Source organism: Streptopelia decaocto (genome assembly GCF_964273445.1).
Source record: "Streptopelia decaocto genome assembly, chromosome: 1".
Classification (NCBI taxonomy): Eukaryota; Metazoa; Chordata; class Aves; order Columbiformes; family Columbidae; genus Streptopelia; species Streptopelia decaocto.
The window spans coordinates 168,248,627-168,270,533 of NC_138663.1; the positions used below are offsets into that span (position 1 = coordinate 168,248,627).

Genomic DNA, 21,907 nt, shown 5'->3' on the forward strand with positions numbered 1-21,907 from the left:
TTATTCTATCAAATATATTTATCAGCCTTATTTCTAGGACTGCCTTTAAGTATGGAAACACAAGTAAGTATCTAAAGCCACAACAGAATTGCCTCCTCCGTTAACACAGCCTTCAAACAGCAGAAGACATTTTTAAAAACAACAAATGTTCTAACTCTACTATTCCCCACCCCGATTACCCAAGACCCCAACATTTACAGGCTTCAGGAATGTAGCAGAATCTTACCGTGAACGACCGTGGAAGTGACGAGATTCCTCTTGATTGGACTCCAAAAGGTCTTGGTGTAACCACAGATGTTAACCTAGAGGTATCAGCTTTCTGGTAACTTCTCGGGAGAGAAGCTGAAACCTGAGCTGACCCAGTTTGAGCATTCACTGAGTAGCGGGTAGACAAAAGAGCCGAGCTCTGCTCCTCTGCCAGGCCCTTTGGCGGAGCGGGAGCATCACGAGCGGCCGAGCTCTCTGTCAGGTTCTCCTTGCGCGGTTGTGTGGCATACACACTTTCGCCATCCTTAGTCTTGTAGGAGCTATCTTCTTCCAAAAGGTAATCTTTTGCTGATGACCTCGTGGAAGGTGCTTTTTCTTCACTAAATACGTCATCGTTCAGTGAATACGCCCACCTATGTTCATATTTTCGTTGCCCATAGAAGTCTTCGTCTTTGTCCTCCCTAGAGGGACAGAGCTTGTTAAAATACCAGACAAAGTGACTTCACAAACAGTTGGGCCTTAAGTCTTTCAACCACTGAATGTTCAAGGGAAAGCATAAATGAAGACACATGGTCTCTAGTAAATGAAAAAAAATGGCATCATTTAAAAAATATTAATATTTTAATATTTTTTTAAATGTATCTTCCTCATTCTCCTCCCCATTTCAACACTGCCATAACACTCAGACATACTGCTGTCCCATTATCAGGTTGCCACCATGACACAATTCTCTTTGCCAAGAAAATGCAGTTATTCAAGTTATTTATCCTCAGAAATTCAGATCTGATTAAGGAAGAACAGGAAGAAGGTAGTCCCATAATATTTCCTAAACTGTATAGCTCTGCTGATGTCTCCTGTCTGTGAAAATGTTATACTAAATTTTAGATAACAAAATAAGATGGTGTCCTGAAGTTCAGTGTTGGTTTTCCTTTTGTTTTGGTTTGTTTTCTCCTGCTATTCATTCATTTCTCAGAAAGAAATAACACACAGTCTTAACTACATAATTTTTGAGATTCTGACAATACTGTACATTCAATACAATTAGCATCCATATTTCTACTCAAAAGACTAAAAACAAAGACTGTCACAAGTAGAGGTGGTACTGTACTACTCAGTTTATACATTTTACTCTATGGAACAAATTTTGTTCTGTAAAAACCTAGAGGAGCAATTGGGGATACAGGGGAACTAAAGTGAAAGTTTACAGGTCTGTGATATACATTAGAATTCAGCCTGTATTTATCTACCATGGCTAAAAGAACAGCAGATGCAATGTTAGAGGAAAGAGAGATAGTTAAGTTGATCCTGGAAAAAAAAAAGCCAATTATCCAGTTCAACACTCCATTGTTTTAACCTGTTTAAAGTGGACAAAAATACTGACTTCTCAGTACATTTGTTTATGGATAGCAGAGTAAAACATCATTTACAGAGCAAAACTGTCTAACATTCTGTGAAAACAATGCATTAGCAGACAATACTCCGCCTTTCAAATGCCTAGATTTCTACACTATAATTTGCAGCCAAAATTGTGGAGATCTCTGCAGAATCAATTGCAACTTGTCAGTAAGAGCTGCTCAAGAATTCAAGGAAATAAAAAAGCTCAGATTTAAGTTCTTCAACATAATACTCCCATCAGGGTCATTACCTCTCTTGATGCATTTCTTTCAGTGACTTAGTCCTCCTTCCAGAAACCTCAGAGGCTCTCCTTTCTATTTCTTCTCTCTCTTCCTTTTTCTTTTGCAATTCAGAAGTGAAGCTCTTTCTACGATTCTTCCATTTTGCTAGATCCTACAAGAATAACAGGAACATATACTACAATCAGATTTTCTCAGGACAGAGGCATCTCATCACATGCTAGCTACTGCCCTGGTTCTATTCGCATCGAGGCCACATTTTCAGGCACGTTTTCCCTAAAGGATTAAAGGCTTCTCATATTTTGGTCAGGTGTTACAGGCTCACTGCCTGTTAAAATTAACCATTTTAATTACTGCACTATGAGTGGAAAAGTATATGTTTTGTCCTTTTCCATCTCCACCTTCCCCCTTGACATTATCAATTTTATTCCAGAATACTTCATTCAATAACACATAGTTTAATGCAAATGCCATCTGCACTTCTTTGTTGTAGGCTTTGGAATTTGGGATATTATTTTTTTCCAAATCACTAGTATGTTAGACTGATACATTAGCTTAAGAATAAACATGCCTGAAATTTCAAATTGAAAACATATACTTCTATATTTTCTTAATTTCTGTAAAACCACAACAGGAACTGGGAATGTTCTCCATGAAATACCAGAGCTGGGTTAAGAGATGTACTGAATATTAGAACTGAGAGGCATTAAACAAACAACTATGAACTGCTTTGATCGGTGCTCTGTTCTTAATTTCAGCTTCTTGTTGGTAATCATTGCCAAGCACATATTTCAATAAAAAAGAAAAGGTCTTCAGGTGACCTTATAATGCTGCGCAAAGCTACTGCATCGGTTTATAAACTGGATTTAAAACAGAATTATTGGGGGATAGGAGCCTCAAGAATTTGCACAAGGAAATCTTATTTCCCTCCTTTCTCCCAAAGGATCAAATACTCAGACATTCCAATTTTTCATAAGAAAAGTATTCACAAATTTCAGAAAACACAAGAAACTATGCCCTAACTTCTCTTTATGTTCACAGAAATCAAGCCTGGAGGCTTTATTGTAACACATACAAGCCTTATCCTGAAGCATTAATCAGATACTTATGATTATATTTAAAATAATGTCAGTTCTGCATTGAACAGCCATCCCCAAAACCACTAGTAGTTGCAAGAGATGGAACATTTTTGAACGTAACCCTGTAGATTTCTGTGCACATGCCACAGCCTGTTTTTTAGGGTCATGGAAGGCAGGCAGCATCCAGCCCTTCAGCAGGACACAAGAGGAGGGGTGAGAAGGAATATTTACTTCTTGCCACTTCATATCTTGTTCATGTAACTGTTCCTTTATCTTCTGTAGCTCTTCGTAACGGATTTTGCGCAATGACTGCATCTCCTCCACGCTGACATCATTCAAAGATTTACTCCTAGAGAGAAAAAAGAGTACTTGGCTTTATCGCATCTTAACCATTGCTTATGCAAGGGAACCTTTGAGAGAGAGATATTTATATTAGTACAACTGAGCGCTTGAGTGTTATTTCGTATAGTGCAGAAAACACATGGGCAGCTGAACAGGCAAGGCTGGGATGTGCTCTAGTGCCAGCACTCGAGTCAGTAGTCACATATTTAAGCAAATAAAATCAGGTTAAGGGAACAAGTAGCTCTGTAGCAGCTCCACGCTGATTATTCATGTTGAGCTCTTTGCACACAACTGCTACTTCTGTTTAAACCTATTACTCTCCTTATTGACCTTGCTGCTTTCTTTGACCTAAAAGGCATCCCTCCTCCTCGAGTCCAAATTCCCAGAAACACCACCTGTTCTTCCCTTCCTTAGGCTAATCATAAAATCAAGTCAGTTACTGATGCACGTTTCTAAAAGATAAAAGTAATTCACCGCTAAATGCTCAGTTCATGCACACCATGGGCCCCACTAAACTACGTTACCCCTCCCCAAGCCTCCCTGATGCTTCCCATCCAAGTCAGGATGGCTACCACAGCCATCTTCTCACTAATTTCTCCAACATGGCTACAAGTCTCCCCCATGAACTCCTACTCACTAGTTTCCTTTGACCTATATTCCTCAAAGCTCACCTTTCATGTTTTTGTTTTCATTTGGTTTTTGTTTGTTTCTGTTTTTCCCCCTCTCTCCTTTATTCGTTCACACTGCAGTGATAAACATAACAGGACCTTTAACTTAAGTATAAGACAGGACACCAAGCAAAATGCAGGCAGTCCACAATAAGGTTCGATTCTGTAAAACAAAAGGAAAGCTAGGCTTCTGGGCTTTATTTTTTCAAAAATACTGCTATTTGCCTTTATTAAAAAAAAAAAAAACAAAAAAAAAAAAAAAACAAAACAAAAAACCCCACAAAATCTGAATGATGGAGGGGTGTGACGAAGTTCTAACAGGACTTGAAAATAATGTACTACTCTGATATGACAGAAAATTGGGTTAAAAACAAAACTGATTCAGCGCAGGGCCTTGCTCTAATCTCTTACATACCAAGAGACCTCTGAACTAACAAACCAGACTCTCTCACTTCCTCCCAAGAGGCCCAGCTCACTTCCATTGGTAACATAAGACTTTGGCCTCTAGAAGTAAAGACTAGGGCATTAACTCTTCATATCTAATTTCTTGTTTATTTTCTGAACGGCAAGAATGCCCAATTTAGCTAAAATCTCCTGGTCACTATTGCAGAAACTCTTTTCTTGTACAGTTCTTTTCCTCGTTTTTTTAATAGTTAAGTTCTATCAGATGTAGAAACAATTTTGCGTAACTGAACTGTACAGAAATATCGAAATTGTTCCAGACAAGTTCACGAAAACTTACATGACCAAGGTTTCATTTTCTTTCTCTTGAGTTTCTACATCTGCCTGCAACAAAATAGGAAAATCTAAACCTAAATACAATATGCCCTAAGTAAGGGTATATTCATATATTCATACCGAGGAGCACAATGTTACTTTCAATTCTAGTCTGAACTTCCAAATCTTACTGGTGACTTGAGCCTTCTGAGTCTCCCTCCCCTAACATCTAACTTATTCTCAAACACTTCTTGCTTCTTCTGGAAGTGTTTAGCCATTTACCAGGTTTTGCCTCAGGGTGAACATAAATAAATAAACAAATAAATGTACATTAAAACAAAAAATTTAAAAATCGTGCACAAACCAAATATACTTAACATGCCATCACACAGTAAGTGGGAAAATATCTCTCTTTGAGTCACACTGTACATCATAAACAAGGCCCAAGTTCATATGACACTAAGCAATAAGTTTACCACTGAGGATTCAATAACCTGAAGTATATAAAATAACCACAGCACATTAATCACTCCCATGATAAACACCATGTCATTAATTATTTCAGATTCTATCTGTACAGCCTTCAAAATAAAATATTTACTAATCTTCCTTCACATTCCTGAATGTTTTAAAGCCTAATTTAAATACAGAACACCAAGTACTTCACTTTGGCAGGAATAAAATATCAGAGCTGATTTTCAAAATACCTGATAACCATGACTTGGATACCCTAGGTGCCAGACGCATAGCTTTTAGTCTCACATTCATTACATAAATTGCCCAAGCACAGAACAACAAAGCAGCATGCACAAGTTGCTTTCAGCACATGAGTTTTTAGCTACTGTGCATGCATGAAAATTTAAACAAGAGGAGGCAAAAATGGGATTATGATCTTTCAAGCTTTTATAAAACTTACCCTTGCTCATCAGAAAGCTTTTGAAGCAGTCTGAGAAATCAAAAGAAAAGATTCAGTGTCTTAATATGCATAACAACATTAACACCATCAGTACACCAGCACTCTCATGAAGTGAAGGGGAAACTGAAAGCCTGAGGACCAGCCAGCATGGAAGAAGCACATCAGGGATCTGAGATGAGTCAAAAAAACATACCAGGAGCTGCATGATGTGTAGATCAGGCAGAAAACTGACAGAAAAATGCTGCCTGCAAGTTTCCAATGCTTCTGGTTTAGCAACACTGCACAAATAGAGCCTTGTATTAATTCTGCACCACTTATTCCAGTGCTGCTGAACAGCATGATGCTCAACAGATACTCATTTCAAGAAATGAAAATTAATGCCAACTTGAGTCCCAACAAGAAGGCCGGCTTACAGAGCCTGTTTTCTTGTTACTTCAACCACTTCTGATACTAAAGGAAAGTAATACTTGGAATGGATAAGAACAAAAGGCCTTATATACAGGATTAGCACATTAAGTGGAGAACCGAATTAATCCAGTGTGATTCAAGAGAGTTTTAGTATTCTTGAACATGAGTATTTTATTCTATTGAATGAATTCTTAAAACGTGAAATATTTTCAAGCACTTCAGAAATATTCCTCAGTGAAGCTCACAATTTGTTAACAGTATCAAGCTTAAAAATTAAACACAGCAACACCAAAGTCTCAACTGGAACACGGAAGTGTCTTAGTCACAAAGTGATGATGCACAGCTGGGAGAACTGCAACTTGCAATGCCGTATTTTCAGAACTAAGGAAACATTCAAGACCCTGCTCTCCCTCAGCAAGTACAAAATCCAAAGGAGAGCTAGGAAGTAGTTAAAAACAGTACTCAGTCAGAAAAGAGAAATTTTGAGTATACCAGGAAAGGATTAGGGGAAAGCATTAATTGGGACTGGACTGTATGAAAGCAGGGGAGAAATACTGGCAGAATGTCATAGTGGAATTTAACATTACGTGGACACACAATTTGCATGCATTGTGACTTTTGTCGGGCAAAACAACGCTGGTTTGTTTTTCACCTCATCTAATCATCTCATAACTGTGGCAGGACAGTTTACAAGCATTTTCAAACTTAGGTGCAAGCAAGAATATCAGAGTGCCCATTTCCAGGATTTGTCATTAAAGCAGTCATGTGTTTCAGAAGTATTTTTAACAATTATACTGGGGGAGGAAAAATAAAATATTTCTAGCCTCCACAGCATTTTGAATAATCACTATTCCTGTTTAACCACGGAAAGAAACTTATGCAGAACTTGGAGCATGAAGGTATGATAGTCTATTTTCTCTAAAATAGCAGCCTAAAACTAAAAAACATTGTAATTTTTTGTTGAAAATATGGTATTGCAGTCATGAGCTTCTATTCAAAGCAAATAAAAAGCTTGTCCGGGACGCCACAAACAAATAGCAGATTGGCAATCTATGAATGGTTCAGCACAAGACGATGCTTTTCTGCATGGGAAGGGTTCAACTGCACTCAAGCGCAATCTGTGCGGGACACAACCTGACCTCTCCACCAGCTGCCGTTTCTTGTGTCTAACTTTGCTGGCCTCCCTGATCGCTTCCCACTTCTTCCAGTCTTCTTCACTGCACGGACCCGGGATGAAATTTACTGGCTGGACGTTGCTTCCCACCTTCCAAGAGTCAATCTTGCGGTTCAGCATATCGTCCTTCTTATGACGGGAAGATGGCGACAGCACTCTGCCATTGCTCTTTCTTTCCTCTAGTGTTGCGTTTTTTTCAAGTAAACACAGAAATTTGGACCGGACCTCCTCCGGAAGACTCCATGGATCAGGAAAGAGTGCTGGGTGATACTTGTCTGGAGCACCTGATAAAGGCACCTCTTTTTTCTGAGAGAGGATTTTACGGAAAATCATGTCATCCTTTTCCAAATCTGGAATTACAGGTTGGCCCTCTCTGGGTTGCAGAATGATCTCACCTTCTAGGAGAGGCTCCCGGTCAGAGAATTTTCTTAAATACCGGGGATCTTGCAGAACAACTTGATTCACATGGAAAGCCCCAGTTTTCCGAACAAACAAGTCATCATTTTCTAAATCTGGATACAGATATCCATTTTCAGTATCTCCTTGCTGGCATCCAGGTACAAAGGAGATATTCTTTTTACATTTTATGAGCCTAGGGCCAGAAGTAGGATCAATTTTGGTCTTCGTTTCAGAAGACAAGTAGTCAGAGTATTTTTGCAGGGCCTGAAGTAACGAAAACTGACTGAAGCATATAAAACAAAAGGAGGGAAGTAAAAATATCATTAACTAGCAAGAGACAAGCAGATCGCAATGTATTGTGATATACATTTGGTTTAGACTTGCAGTATCCCAAGCAGTACAACGACTCCACTTCACCACCACTAACTGTAGCACAGCACACGTCAACCAACGTAAAGGTATCGCGGCATACTGACCTGCTCAGAAACAGCACGCTTACATGCTCACACACAAAGCCAGTAACCTATGCAGCATGTTATGCTTTTGCATTGACATGTTTCAGAATACCAGCAACTTGCAGCTTTACATTTAAAAAAAAAAATTAAAAAGTAATAACCGAAAAAGCACGACATCACAGGACGTGGTTTAATTTCATTTAGCTGTTGCATATCCAGCCATTTCTTTTCGATGCAGCAAGAGTACAGCTCATGCAGCAGTATCAACCTGGGCTGATCAGAGGCCTCCAAGATTTTTCCTTCTGCAATCTGTGACAATGAGCTTCCCACATATTCAGCAGTTGGCTTATAGTTCTGATCCCTTCTGCAACTGCTATTCCAGTCAAAATTTGGTCTTGGTTGATTAGCAACAATGGCAGAGCTTTGCTTGTAAGCGAATTCCCGATCATCAGAATCTGATTTCTTTCTGCTGTGCAGAAGCACAAAGAATGAGCAGAGGGAAAGAAAAAACCATGAAGCGTAGTCATTGAGTAAAATGCACAGTGGCAACAGTAAAGAAAATAATCTTTCAATTATTTTCTAAAAAAAAAAAAAGAAAGAAAACATACCCTGCTGCTACACTGGCAATAAAAATGAAAAGTAAAAATGAAGTAATAAAACTACACTTCATGTATAGGTTTTGCACACAGGAGAGAAACAGGGGCATGCATGAAAACGCACCTGAACCCTTGAATCTCTTTATACCAGGGTTTGAAAGAGGATTTCCTGATTTTTTTCCATAGCAATTCTTCTTCTGGAGTCCAAAACTTAGGAAGAAATTTGTCAAAAGCAACACCTGTATTTGCCGCTGAAGAACTTAGCTTGCGAAAATAGAGATCATCTTTTTCAATGTTTGGGATGCCTATTTCTTCTTCCTCGTCCTCATCAAAATACCCAGATAGTTCTGAAGATACGTTAACTCTTGGTTTGTTTTCCTCTTTAGTATCCAACTGCCTCTGCCTCCTCCGGTTACTGTTCAAAATACCCAATCAGTTAAGATATTTTAGGAGCAACTATTTTAGGAGCAAAGAATGCAAAAAAGACATGCTTTTTGGCTCAGGAGTTTAACCTCATGAATGAAGCAAATTAGTTCTCAATTCCACCACGGCAGCACCAGAAGTAATAAATTATATTTAAAAAAAAAAAAAAAAAGAGAGAGTTAAATGGTTATATCAGCATCCTATTGCCTCTGACAAAACTATGAAGTTTGACAGAAAAGACATAACAAATAGTCAACTATGTTAAAATGCCGATTAGAAGGCCAACTTTATGGAGTTATTTATGGACTGCAATTTAGGTAAGTACAATAGTTACTGGATCTTGGATTAGTATCTCTGACCTCTGTGGTTCAAGCATTGCAGCTAGTGGACCAGCTGGATAACTTTCTTGTGAGCAAGATTTAGGAGAGTCATTGCGCAACACGAAATGATGTCCAGGTGCAGCAGAGTTTACAGGGCTCTTTTTGACTAGAAATCTACGATTTGCTAAGTCATCCATAACCAAGTCGGGCAGCCTTCTTTCATCTTCCGAATCAGAGCCACTGTCATACTCATAGATCATCTGGATGGAAGCTGGATTTGTGAGCCCACACTCTGCTCTGCTATTTTGGCAGGAAGCTACGGGATTCATTTCACGTCCACTGAGGTTGACCAAAACAGGAACAGAACGAAGATAGTGAAGTCACGAAGGTAATGATGAAACCCAAGAACTGCCCACTAATCTCATGTGTGTGCAGCGAGAAGCCGGACAACCAAAATTCATCACTATATTTTGGAAGGCTTTAATAAGAAACTAAAACCGTAGGTCTAGCTCTCTTGAACTTGCACTTAAGATCATTTAAATCCCTTCTCTCTGGAGTGTAACCACCCTCAAAACATTTCTCAAACACCAGAAAACTAGTTATATGAAACAAGTAAAAACAAAACCAAAAAAAACCAAACCCCAAACAAACAAAACATCCCTCCCATTAAAATATGGAAACTCAACTACTTTATATTGCAGCAAGAGCAGCTTTTCTTTAACTAATAAAGAAATAATTTATTTTAAAAGTCCCAAATCAACATCCTCTTTACTAAGACCACACACTAGTACCTTGAAAATGTTCCATCTGACTCAGTGAAGGCTGGACTTGCCCAGCTCCTCCTGTTGTCCTCATTCTTCTCTGTCCTCTTCTTCCTTAAGGGCGCCGGCACATACGTCGCCTGCTTGTTTTTGTTGGGTAAGAAGCGATTGAAGTCAGCGGTAGGTTTCGGTTCAATCACAGAGATCCTACGGTAAGACCTGTCGTCTTTATGGGAGTCGTGCATTTTGAAAGGCAGTTCCGAGTCTGTGTCACTGTCACAGCCTTAGAAGAAAGGAGAGAAAAGGGAAGGCCCAGGCTTTATTGTCTAGACACAAGCTTCTATCTAGAACTTGCACTAAAATGCACTAAACTCAATCTATTTATTCAAGATGTTTCGGATGCAAATTTGCTGAGCTACTGACAGGACAGCAGGAGAGGTATTTTTAGAAGTTTGTGGCAAAGCTGCGATAAGGTCCATTAAGCTGAGCGTGGTTTCCATGCCTGCTACATTTGTTCCATTCTTTCACTATCACTGCTCCCTGCGGAAAACAAAGCACTAACCTCTAGAGGGAAGACATAAAACAGCACAGAAGTTTTTCATTTAAAACATACTTGCCACGCAAAGTTACTAACAGAGCCGTGTTACCAGCAAATAGTATAGCAACATGCTCATCTCACCAGATGAATGCCCAGTAGAAGCCCAGGATACATCACATATATAGCATGGTTACATGTAGCTTCAAAATGCTCCATGTGGCCTGAGCCCAATGATTTTAAGTTATTCACATGGAACAAAATCCAAAAGCTCGTAACTTTTATAACTTTAAGTTAGACAACAAGTTTGCATTGAATTTTAAAATGGGGAGAGAAACACAGGTTAGAGTACAGATGTAGGGACGCCATGTCAAACACTTTCTTCTGGTTATCCTTCTTTCCATGACAAACTATCAAAACTGACAACTACTACTCCTCAGTTTTTAACCTAGCTGGGAAAAACCTTATCGAGTATCGAATATTCACCAATGGAGCGAAGACAGAGTTTGACATATCCACACTATGAACAAGCTAAGAGACTGCTGAATTTTAGGTGATCCCATCAGGGTCTGAATTCTAGCAATTTCACTTCCTGAACTATGGGAAAATACTCCACACGTACACACACCCTAAGGTAGTTGTGAGAGCAAGAGTCCCAGCAACACGTCCTAGAAAAATTCATGTGTGCATTGCTTTGTTTCTACCAACTGTTAAAGGTCAATATTTGCTTAAGCAAAATGCAACTGCCGCAGTTGCAAAACTAGAGTTGCTCTCCAAGCCAATTTAAGTTCTGGGCACTCAAAGTACTAGGTCCATACATATTGTAAGACATATGTCAACAGAAGGTTTAAAAGAGGAAAAAACATACCTTCACTGCCACCTTTCAAGGTTATATCTGATGAAAAGCTTGTGGAGGATCTTGAACCAAGAGAGTCCAAGCTATCGAAGGAATCGTCTCTTTTATGACTAGTAGAAGATGAAAAGGGCTCTCCCCGGTCAACGTACCAAATATCACCGTACCCACTGTCCCTGCCACTTCTGTTCAGGTGGCTGGACTCTTCAAGTGCCTACGAGAGTAAGTTTTGAAAGGTGTTTTGCAATAATATAAGGTGCAAGTGCTACTTGTGAGTTTTTTCTCAAAAATTTTTAAAATGCGTTTTCAGTGCACAAAAAGACATTACCAAAGACTACTGCAAACCCTAAGACCAACATATACAAAAGCCTGGATAGGAGATTCAACATAATGTCTTAAGTTTCTCTTATCTCAGCTAAAAGGAATCAAGACAAGGCTTTTCACAATTTACCACATCAATAAGAACAGGTGGATTCTGAATTGTGTGATTATACAGTTAGCAGAAGAACCAGCGTGAGCTACAAATGATTTCTTTCATATGGACTTTGATAGCAAGGAAAACAAACAAAACAAATGACCATGTTCTCCAAACTAAGAATAAAATTAAACGCCCAACAGACTGTTTTGAGTTGGTGCCATAATGGATAGTAAACTATAAAATTCAGGCTATATGTTTACTATTGTTTTTGGATACTTTACCTTAGTCAATGCTTGCCCTAATAACTTCTCAAATGCTTTAAGATTGAGGTATGGACCATTATAATGAGGGTTACTTTGAGCTTTTCTTCCAAGCCAGTACAGTGTAATCAAAACCTAAAAACAAACAAATGAAAAAAAAAAAATATAAACTTAATTACTTTTCTCTCAAACCATGTACCAGTATAAAAGCATCTCAGAATGCCATTAGTGATGTTTTCCACAATAAAGTGTAAAATCTCCTCTACAGCATTAGCTAGTATCTCCACCAAGAGTGTTACAATGCATTTCATTTATCTCAAGTAAGCAGATAAAAGTACTGTTTCTAACTATTACATTTATTTGGGAAAGTAAGCTGCATAGAGATCATCCTGAAATGGCACAAATTTGCATTGGATAAATGAACAATTGAAGAATAAGGTAAACATGGTTGCGCCATAAGCAGAAATGTCTCAAAAATATTTAATCAGAATTAGTACGAAATTGTTTCAGAAAGCATTAAAGTAAGCATGTCTTACATTTTTCACTCTTCTGTTGGTCTCCTCCGGTCTGAAGCAGGACAGGGAATGAGAAAAAACAAAACAAAACAGAACCTTTTAAAATCTCCAACTTAAAATTTAATTATTATTCAAGATTTAAAAGGTTTTAAGCCCAATTAGAGTCTAGTATAAAACATGCAACTACGACTGTTTTTGTTTTTAAAAAAGGCAATTAGCTTTGGATTCACAGGCATAACTCCATACTACTTCAATCACTGCATGTAAAGCAAGAAATTAGCTGATGTATTACACTTTCTGATTTGAGAACTTGGAAAGGCTCTAAGCTTTTTTAATTAGCTAAGGTTTTTAGTTACCAAAAAAATAAAAGAGGAAAACAAGCTAATGACTTTGGGGAATAAAGCCCCTATTAGCGAGGAAGATCTTCAATTCCATATGAAAGCAGATTCAATTGTTACTTTCTTTGCCTAATTGTATTATATTTTCCAAATTATTTGCCTCAGACACAGAGAATCCTTCAGCCTAAAGAGTATTTTTCAGACAAAAAATGAGCAGCTGAAACCAGGGCATATGGAGAGAGATGTTGTAGGGCTGGAAGGAGGGGTTTGGTTTGTTTTTATGTAAGATACCTGTTTCTCAAAAACAAACACACAAATATTCAGTCACTAGCATTAGTAAACTTTTTTAATATATATAGTGAATTTGTGGTACACCTCAGAAGTACACCAACACACAGTCAAAGGCTGCAGGGAAAAGGTAAAAGAAACCGTTCAGGGGACAGTTTTAAGTTGGCAAATTGATGACAGGGCCTGGTCAGGGTAGACGACACTCTTCATGGAAATATGGTATTTGATGGAACATGACAATGGGCATGAACACACACTGTCCCCTCCTTCTCCCTCCTCCTAGTTTGAGAGCGCCTGCTCTGGCTCGGTGCAGCTGTAATTGCCATGTCTGTCCTCCACATTGTAAAGAGATCAGGCTGCCAGGAACACAGAGTCCTGAAATGGATCTGACCTGCAGAATCCCCACCTGCAGCTTCATTATATCACACGCCGGAGACGTCACTGGCTTTGTAGTCAGTAACCTCTTCCTGACGAATAAGGAGGAACCCTTCTCCTTTAATGTGAAATATTTACATTTTTCCTTTTAAAGCACTTCCAAAACACATTGTTACTCTTTTTTTTCACTGGAGACTATTTTTGGACAGGAAAAAAATAAAATCCTCTTCTTTTAACTTCAGTACCTGGATTTATTGTCTAATGTCCATGCTGTAGGACACACTGTGGCCAGGACCTAATGTGCTGACATGAGACATGTTGGTTTCCCAAGCAGAGGATGGAAAATTATTCTTGTAGTGGTGTGAATCAGCATTATGCTTCCCACACCTGACACAGGCCATCTTAAAGGTTTACATTCTTTACCTTCAAGGTCCAAGAGCCTTTTATTAGGCCAGAATTTCTGCCATTATTTGCAATTATAAAAGCAGAGGCCATGAGAGCCCTTGCTAAGGATGCCTTAAAGTTTGCTCCCAAACTTAAGCAGCCTGGCAAACAGTGAAAAACTCTGTCCTTAGCTGCCGCCTGTATACAAGAGGTTGCCAACCTTCATGTAGAGCACAGCTACATGACTGAACATGGCAGTGTCCACGTCTGCTTTCCATGAGCTCTCTGGAATCATTTAGGTCAACCACTTACAACAGGAAGAACACTTCAACTGTTTTTATAATTTAGTATATTTTCTATACTTGAATAACCATAAATACACTAGGCCTGCGTACAACACAAAGCTTAAGACATTCACGTAAACTAATGAGCGTAGCTGAGTCACAAAATTTAGGCAGGGGAATATTTTAGACACTCGAACGAGAGACCATGCTCCATTCACATGTTTGCTCAGCTAACAAGGGAACCAAAAGGACAAGTTGTTTACTCTTTGTGAGCGAAGTTTCTTCACTTCTGTTACTACTACTCCCCTCTTAACTACATCTACTGGTCTTCAAACATTTTAAGCAAATTTCAACATAGATGTAGTCTGAGCAAAAGAAAAAAAAAAAAAAAAAAGAAGAAAAGTCCTGTTAATCTAGAGCAATCCATTCCTTATTTATAGAGGCATATACTAATTACTTGATGGCCCTTAAGGGGGGAAAAAAAAAAAAAGAGGATTCTGGATGACCAATGTATTGTCCTAGAATTTGTAGAAAACAAAAGGCATACAATTTTTTGCCAAAAAGGCTTGCAACTTGTAGAAGATGCAGTTTGGGTCAACTTGCTATCATTCTCTGAGTGAAATAAGAGTCTTTTATATGTACAGCCTGGCCAAGATCATGATGCACATCTGAGCTTACATGCACAAGCCATTGCCCAGTTACTCTCCAGTACATTCCAGGTATCTATTGGATAGAAATGTGGTGCAAAATGAAAAGCTCTTAAGAGGAATTAATTTTTCCTGTAAGCATCAACACACACGTTTTTAACTCAATTGCAGTAAATAAAAACACAAAATGAAATAATTACATTAAATAGATTTTCTCCTTCATAAAGTGTCATCAAAATATAAATACTATGCCATAACATGCTAAGAATTCAACTGGGGTCTTGTGTATAGCTCTGAGCAACTACCGTTCGTAGCAGGTGACAAGACAGAAACACCAACATCAAGCACAGCAAGTTCTGTGCTGCTGTGAGAGGAGGCATGACCCAACCTTCTCTGACAACCTGCTGTTACCCTACAGTGAGCTCCTGCTCTCCCCTCTGCTCCCATTCCCAAATCTGTATCTAAAAAGAGCTGAAAACCTCTAGTTTCTCACACTGCATTTGAAGAAATCAGAAGATGGATGCAAGAACTTCAGCAATGTAGCCCTTAAGCTTTTTAAACACTCTGGGACACTTATAACCTCATTTTGAACATGTCTATAGCACTGAAGTGCACACACAGCACAACTTTGTCCTATGAAAACTATTCTAGGAACTGAAGGGGTAACCCACTTGCTGAAGTACCTTAATCCATGCAAATAAACACCAATCCTACACTGAGCAACTGTGAAAGAAGTCTACTTTTTGATGTTTTCATCCAAAATCATCATAGAGTCCAGCTGGCCGACTCTATTCTTTATGAAATTTTTATTCTGTGTAACCTAATTTCTGGCTTGAACAAACAAATGCCAACTGTGCTGAAAGTTAGAAGCAGGCTGCTGCTCTGCTCAGGAGGGCACAGCCAAGGCTGCATCTTAAAAACAATCTGTTGAAAGATGTTGGATCCTGTCCAAACGACGACTTACTAAACCCCTTTGTGTCATTTCAAACATTACCTTCTCCGTCTTCCCAGAGGATTTTTCACCAACAATGCAACATCACTAAAGACATCTGAACTAAGCAAAGGAAGCTGCTAAGGAAGGTGGTTAAGACCTTGCAGAACTAATTCTAATCCAAATACTTCATCTGCTCCTGCCACAGTCTCAGTATTTTAGCATTCATTCTGAAGTTTAAAAGAAAAACAATGCCAGTCATCTGCATTGCCTGATCTAACCCCAGTGTCAAAATTTCTAAAGTACAACTTTAATTCACAAAGTGTGAACCTTAATTGTTGGCAGTGGTTTCAATAAAAGTTTATGTACAACTTCAAGTTTAGCCACCCTGGAAAATATCTATCAATCACAGCATGAAAGTCTAAAGGCCACGAGATAACAACATGTGGGAGTTATTATAATAATTATGAAGCACAACTGTAGGATTCCAAGTTGAAAACTGATGCAAAAAGATGTGAAAGATGTGGAGAACTAACACCTTCTGTGTAAATCATCCCATCCGTGTGAATCCCTTAGCAAACAGAAAAAAGACAAATGGGACAGAAATGGCTGTCACTTCTTAGTAGGTGATATACTTAGACACCAAACATCTCTGTTATGTTTGAATGCAACGCATATTCACAGACACTAGTTACGACCAGACAGCACGGACCGACAGATGTTACTCTAACAAGGTCCACTCTAGAAGAATAAAGCAAAGCAACACGGCAGATCAGCAGGCTGAGCCGCAACTCAAGGAATTTATTCCCAGCTCTGCTGTTTGCTCAAGGTTAAATTGCAAAATTAGTCACCAAGGCCCCAGCCTGAGAATACAAAAGCTTTGGCAGCAACTCCAGTTTAAGGATTTCCTGGTCTACCATTCTCTTCCAGCCACTCCTGTTTGCTGCACCTGTGGCTATGCCAACATGACTGAATCATGCTGCGGTTCCACGTGGTGCATCAGGACCAGAGAACTGCAACTGTTTCTCTGTTTGAGTTTTTCCTAATAAACGTTTTCAAACCCCAAATTAACTCGCTCATCTATTTTATAGCACAGAAGGGAATGGGCACAGGGATCAGTGGAGGAGGACCCTGCTCCACACACCGGCTCTGGGAGAGTCCCCACATGAGGAAACCCCAGCCAGAGACACTTTGTACTTCCCCTTCATCTACTGATGCCAAGGAGTGAGGAAAGCTTGCTGGTATTGTTTTAATTCACTTTGAGGTACTTTAAAAATGATTTTTAATAAAAAGTATCGTACAAGACAGTCATACAGCTTACGGTAGCAGGCAGACCACAGTACTTTAGGAATCAGGAACTAGACTTTAACCCATTATAAAATGTATCTGTTGGCAATGCTAACACACAACTCTAGTGACTCCTGACATTAAAAAAAATCAAAAGTAGGTACTTTCAGGTTGACTTATTTCAAGACTTTTAACAAATATATGCTATAGTTTGGATTTCCTTCTCCTAACACATAATAATGGTTTGGTTCCCTCACATCCTAATACCTATTAAGCTACAGAAGCTATCACTTCATTACGTCAAATCTACTTTGGCACTTCACTTAGTTATTTTCCAGGGATAACATCAACATGGAGCTCAAGACCAAATCCAAGATACTAAGAGACTGGAATAGAATTATGGAAGATTATTTTACAGCAACCTGTTCAGAAAGCATGGCTTTCTGAGGGTCTCTTTCTCTTGTAGAAATGTATTTACAGTATAGATATCTATCTATGATTAAAAAAAAAAGCAAAACCAAAAAAAACTATATCTGAATCCCGCTGCCCTAAATAAGAGTTATGTGATGAGAACAGGCCATATGGTCATGCCCATGCCCAAAGAGATAAGACAAATCCAAATCCATTTACGGGGAGAAAGAAGGGACAGAGACACTCCTACTGATAGAAAGGAATGTGCCAGTGACAAATGCACCCTGCCCAGTGCCAAACCCTTCCCTTGATGACGAATGCCCTAGAAACTCCAACAGCTGCCAAAGCTATCTGTTTTCCATCCCTTCCTCGGTACTACAGACCTCATGGACTTGAAGAGACTTCTGTTTAAAAAGAAGTATCGGTGCCATCCCTTTGAACTTCCACCCACCAAGGCAGCAGTTCTACCTCCCAGGTGCCCTTCGAAGGGCTTGGAAGAGCCATGTCCTGACCTAGAAACCGGAATGGATCAGCACGCTGAAGAACAAGCCTGCTCCAGACCTCCTCACCAAGCTCCAGGCACTCTAGCCCAACCCCAGCCAGCTTCACTTACGCTTCCAAGGAGGACGTCGGAGGGTTTGAAGGATTCTCCACCCCCACCAAAGTATGCTGTGCAGGAGACAAATGCCGGCTGCCCAACTAGCAGCAGGCTTGTGCTAAATTTCAACCTCTTTGGCCACCTACTCAACTGCTATTAATATGGCTGTTATCGGATCTCACTGAATTCCCACGTGCTGCTGAGAATAGAAAGGCTCCAGCGGAAGATGGGGCTGCCGCATGGGTACGGGAACATGAGGACATTCCTCCGGCACTTGGATTCTTAGTGAACTGATATTCAACCCCGAGAGCCACAGCTCACTGCCGAGATCGCTGGAAATAAAATGATTGGGCTATGGCTGCAGCACTGAAGAACAGCTTTTGGAAATGCATCTTTCTATTTGACTATAAAAAGCATGTGTATTTTCCATAGCAACACATTCACTGGACCCAATGCCACTTACATCGTAATACCACACAGAGTTAGGTATAACATGACAGCAGAAAGTGTTTCTCCATGCCCCTGCAAAACCACTGCCTGACAGCAAGGAGCTCTGTGGACCCCGATGATGGAGCAGCTTGTCCCCACCCTGTGCCCTCACCTACTAATGAAGGGGCTGAGGGGTGGAGAAGAGATGCCCAAGAGGGGAAAGGTGGAGAAGGAACGCAGCCGGGCAACACCCTCCGTGGGAACATGTCCTTGTCCATCGCCTCAGCACCCGTCCTTTCATACCACCTCTGGAGCACGATGTTTCCTTGCTGATCTCACCCATTATACTTCCACACTATTCTTAAATGCCTTATCAAAACAAAACCAGGCACTTCTAGAAATGTGCATCAGCCCCAGCAAGTCACCGGACACTCAAATTATCCATTTCCTCATGCTCTTTTCCGACCCCTCCCTTAGTACTCCATCTCTGCCAGCTTCCTCATATCTCCATCTAATCTACAGGCTCCCCGTAAGGAGGAAACTAATATTCAGAATAATGCAGGGTAGAAGACATACCTGTCAAATAAAAAATAAAAATAAAACCCCCAAACAACCCCTAAAAACCATCCCCAGATGATGCGGGCAGGGGAACAGCGATGGAGCATCACTGCAGCAAAAACTTGCAGGGAAGGAAGAGATTGATAGGATCCTGCAGCTTCCTGCTCAAATTTTAAGGTATATTAAAGAAAAATCAAAGTACTTCTAATAATTGGTGTACTTTATGACTGGTCCCTTTTTGTGTCTTTTTCTTAGGCACTCCATTCCTAAAACTCTATAAAAATCAACAACTTCACTAATATTCTCCAGTCTGTATTAGTTACTTTAAATTCAAGTTCTAGACTGTTATCTAGGCAAAAATAAATCACAGATATTTTACTTCTGAACGTTAAGTTGCGTGCCGTATACATTGGCCAAACAGCATGAGAAGACCCATTGACTTTTATGAGAAGTGAAGGACTCTCTACACAAAGAATTAGAAGCTGCAGTGTTGACTCTAAGCTCACATGGAGTATTAGGAGTTCCCAAAGGAAATCAAGCAGTTCAATCACATTTGAGAGGATGTGTGAATTTCAGAGGTGAAATTAATTGCTTTTCAAGGAAAAAAAAAAAAATACAACAAACAATACACAGCAACTTAGATGGACAGATAACTTTCATATCACTATTTACACACAGTATATTACTTTGATGGATTTCTCCTTCTTTTACATCCCTGATTTTTTTAAAATCTTTTTTTTACCCTATACATAATCCAGTTGACTTTGTACCAGGGTTATACTAAATGTTACCACTTCTCCCTTCTTCCTTCCTTGTATCTTCTATAAATGTTGAGATTTTACACTCTCCCAGTTCTACCACCCCCCCAAATCAACAGTCTTGAATTCACCCTACTAATCATCATCTGTGTTAACTTCTCTTGCATTCAGTTTTTAAGATAATTTCCTTTCATTCCCTCCCACTAAACCAGACCACCTTGTGTAAATTTTGTAGATTAGTTTGGACAGAAATGCATACAGGGAACACATACTAGCATTAGTATTATTTCCAAAAGGAGCATATAGGTATATCTGGGGAGTCACTCACAGAATCAGAGTGTTTGGGGTTGGAAGGGACCTCTGGAGATCATCTAGTCCAACCCACCTGCTAAAGCAGGTTCACCCAGAGCAGATCACACAGGAGTGTGCCCAGCTGGTTTTTTAATGTCTCCAGAGAAGGAGACTCCACAACCTCCCTGAGCAGCCTGTTCCAGTGCTGTTCCAGGGCACCCTCAGAGTAAAGACATTTCTCTTCATGTTTAGATGGAACCTCCTGTGCTTCAGCCTGTGTCTGTTGCTCCTCATCCTGTCAATGGGCACCACGGAAAAGAGTCTGGTCCCATCCTCTTGACATCCACCCCTCAGATATTTACAGGCATTGATAAGGTCCCCTCTCAGCTTTCTATTCTCCAGGCTCAACACACCCAGCTCTCTCACTCTCATAAGAAAGATGCTCCAGACCCCTAATCACCTTTGTAGCTCTCCACTGGACTCCCTCCAGTAATTCCTTATCCTTCCTAAACTGGAGAGCCCAGAAATGGATGCAGTACTCCAGATGCAGCCTCACCAGGGCAGAGTAGAAGGGGAGGAGAACCTCCCTCGACCTGCTGGTCGCAGTTTTCCTAATGCACCCTCGGATACCGTTGACTCATGGTCAACCTGTTGTCAACCAGAACTCCCAGGTCCTTCTCTGCATTGCTGCTTTCCAGCAGGTCCACCCCTAACCTGTACTGGTGCCTGGGGTTATTCCTCCCCAGGTACAGGACCCTACACTTGCCCTTGCTGAATTTCATCAGGTTCTTCTCTGCCCAGTCCTCCAGCCTGTCCAGGTATCACTGGATGGCAGCACAGACTTCTGGTGTTTCACTCTCAAAAATAACTATCAAAATAGGCAATTAAGTGTGATCCTGTAAGTTTTTAGACATATATACAAAAACACATGAAGGTACAGCTGTTAACTAGCATGGAAATAGCACAACAGCATTTTTCCAAAAAAAAAAAAAACAAAATCTGTATAAAGTATATTATTTGCTTTAGCTAAACTGCAGCAACCATGGCAACTCATGTTTAGCATTTTTTCAAGACAATACTGAAATCCACTTTCTCTATTGCCTGATGTTTCTTTGCGATTATTAAATTAAACATTTCCAAAATTCTTGTCCTTTTTATTCCTACTCTCACACCTAACCACAGTATTTCAACATTGTCTCTCCCCACACACAGATACCAGAGGTGATTTTGTAGAACAGTCCTCAATACTGACTCATTTATTCCCTCTAACGTGTCACTCAAGCACCTCTGCACCAACTCAGGGTACAGATAAACAAGCTACTGCAAGGTAAGTTAGGGTGAAAAATTTTCCATCCACCAACTACTCCATAGCAACTGCCTGTGTGTGCCTCTTATGCTCGACGCCCAGGATTAATACAATTGTTCAATTTGGATAATGCATTCAGAGGTGGTCCCTCGGGTAGAGCTGGGATTTGGCAGGTTACACAGCTTTGCTTGCTCAGAAAGACAGATTTTTATGGCTTCCATAATCAGATAAGAGGAGGAAAAAGACAATAACAACATCACACACAAACACAACACCCTCCTGTATTTAATATCCTCTCTTGGTCCATGCCCAGGGAAAGATTTGGTAGATATGATCCTTTGT

General features: G+C 39.9%; 1 protein-coding gene across 10 annotated transcripts in view; it reads right to left on the minus strand.

Moving 5' to 3' along the window:
• Window positions 1-21,907, minus strand: part of LMO7 (LIM domain 7) — a 134,777-nt gene that overhangs the window by 34,841 nt on the left and 78,029 nt on the right. For 5 of the 10 annotated variants that reach the window (XM_082058483.1, XM_082058482.1, XM_082058486.1 and 2 more), the window contains exons 5-16: window positions 12,702-12,732; window positions 12,187-12,300; window positions 11,503-11,701; window positions 10,130-10,382; window positions 9,378-9,677; window positions 8,720-9,010; window positions 8,268-8,468; window positions 7,111-7,827; window positions 5,564-5,593; window positions 3,152-3,269; window positions 1,853-1,995; window positions 227-668 (exon numbers count right to left, since the gene is read on the minus strand). In XM_082058483.1, the coding sequence (XP_081914609.1) occupies window positions 227-668; window positions 1,853-1,995; window positions 3,152-3,269; window positions 5,564-5,593; window positions 7,111-7,827; window positions 8,268-8,468; window positions 8,720-9,010; window positions 9,378-9,677; window positions 10,130-10,382; window positions 11,503-11,701; window positions 12,187-12,300; window positions 12,702-12,732 (2,839 nt within the window). Of the gene's footprint in view, window positions 1-226; window positions 669-1,852; window positions 1,996-3,151; window positions 3,270-5,563; window positions 5,594-7,110; window positions 7,828-8,267; window positions 8,469-8,719; window positions 9,011-9,377; window positions 9,678-10,129; window positions 10,383-11,502; window positions 11,702-12,186; window positions 12,301-12,701; window positions 12,733-18,238; window positions 18,309-21,907 lie in introns of those variants that run through there. The other 5 variants (XM_082058487.1, XM_082058480.1, XM_082058484.1 and 2 more) reach the window with 5 other exon arrangements.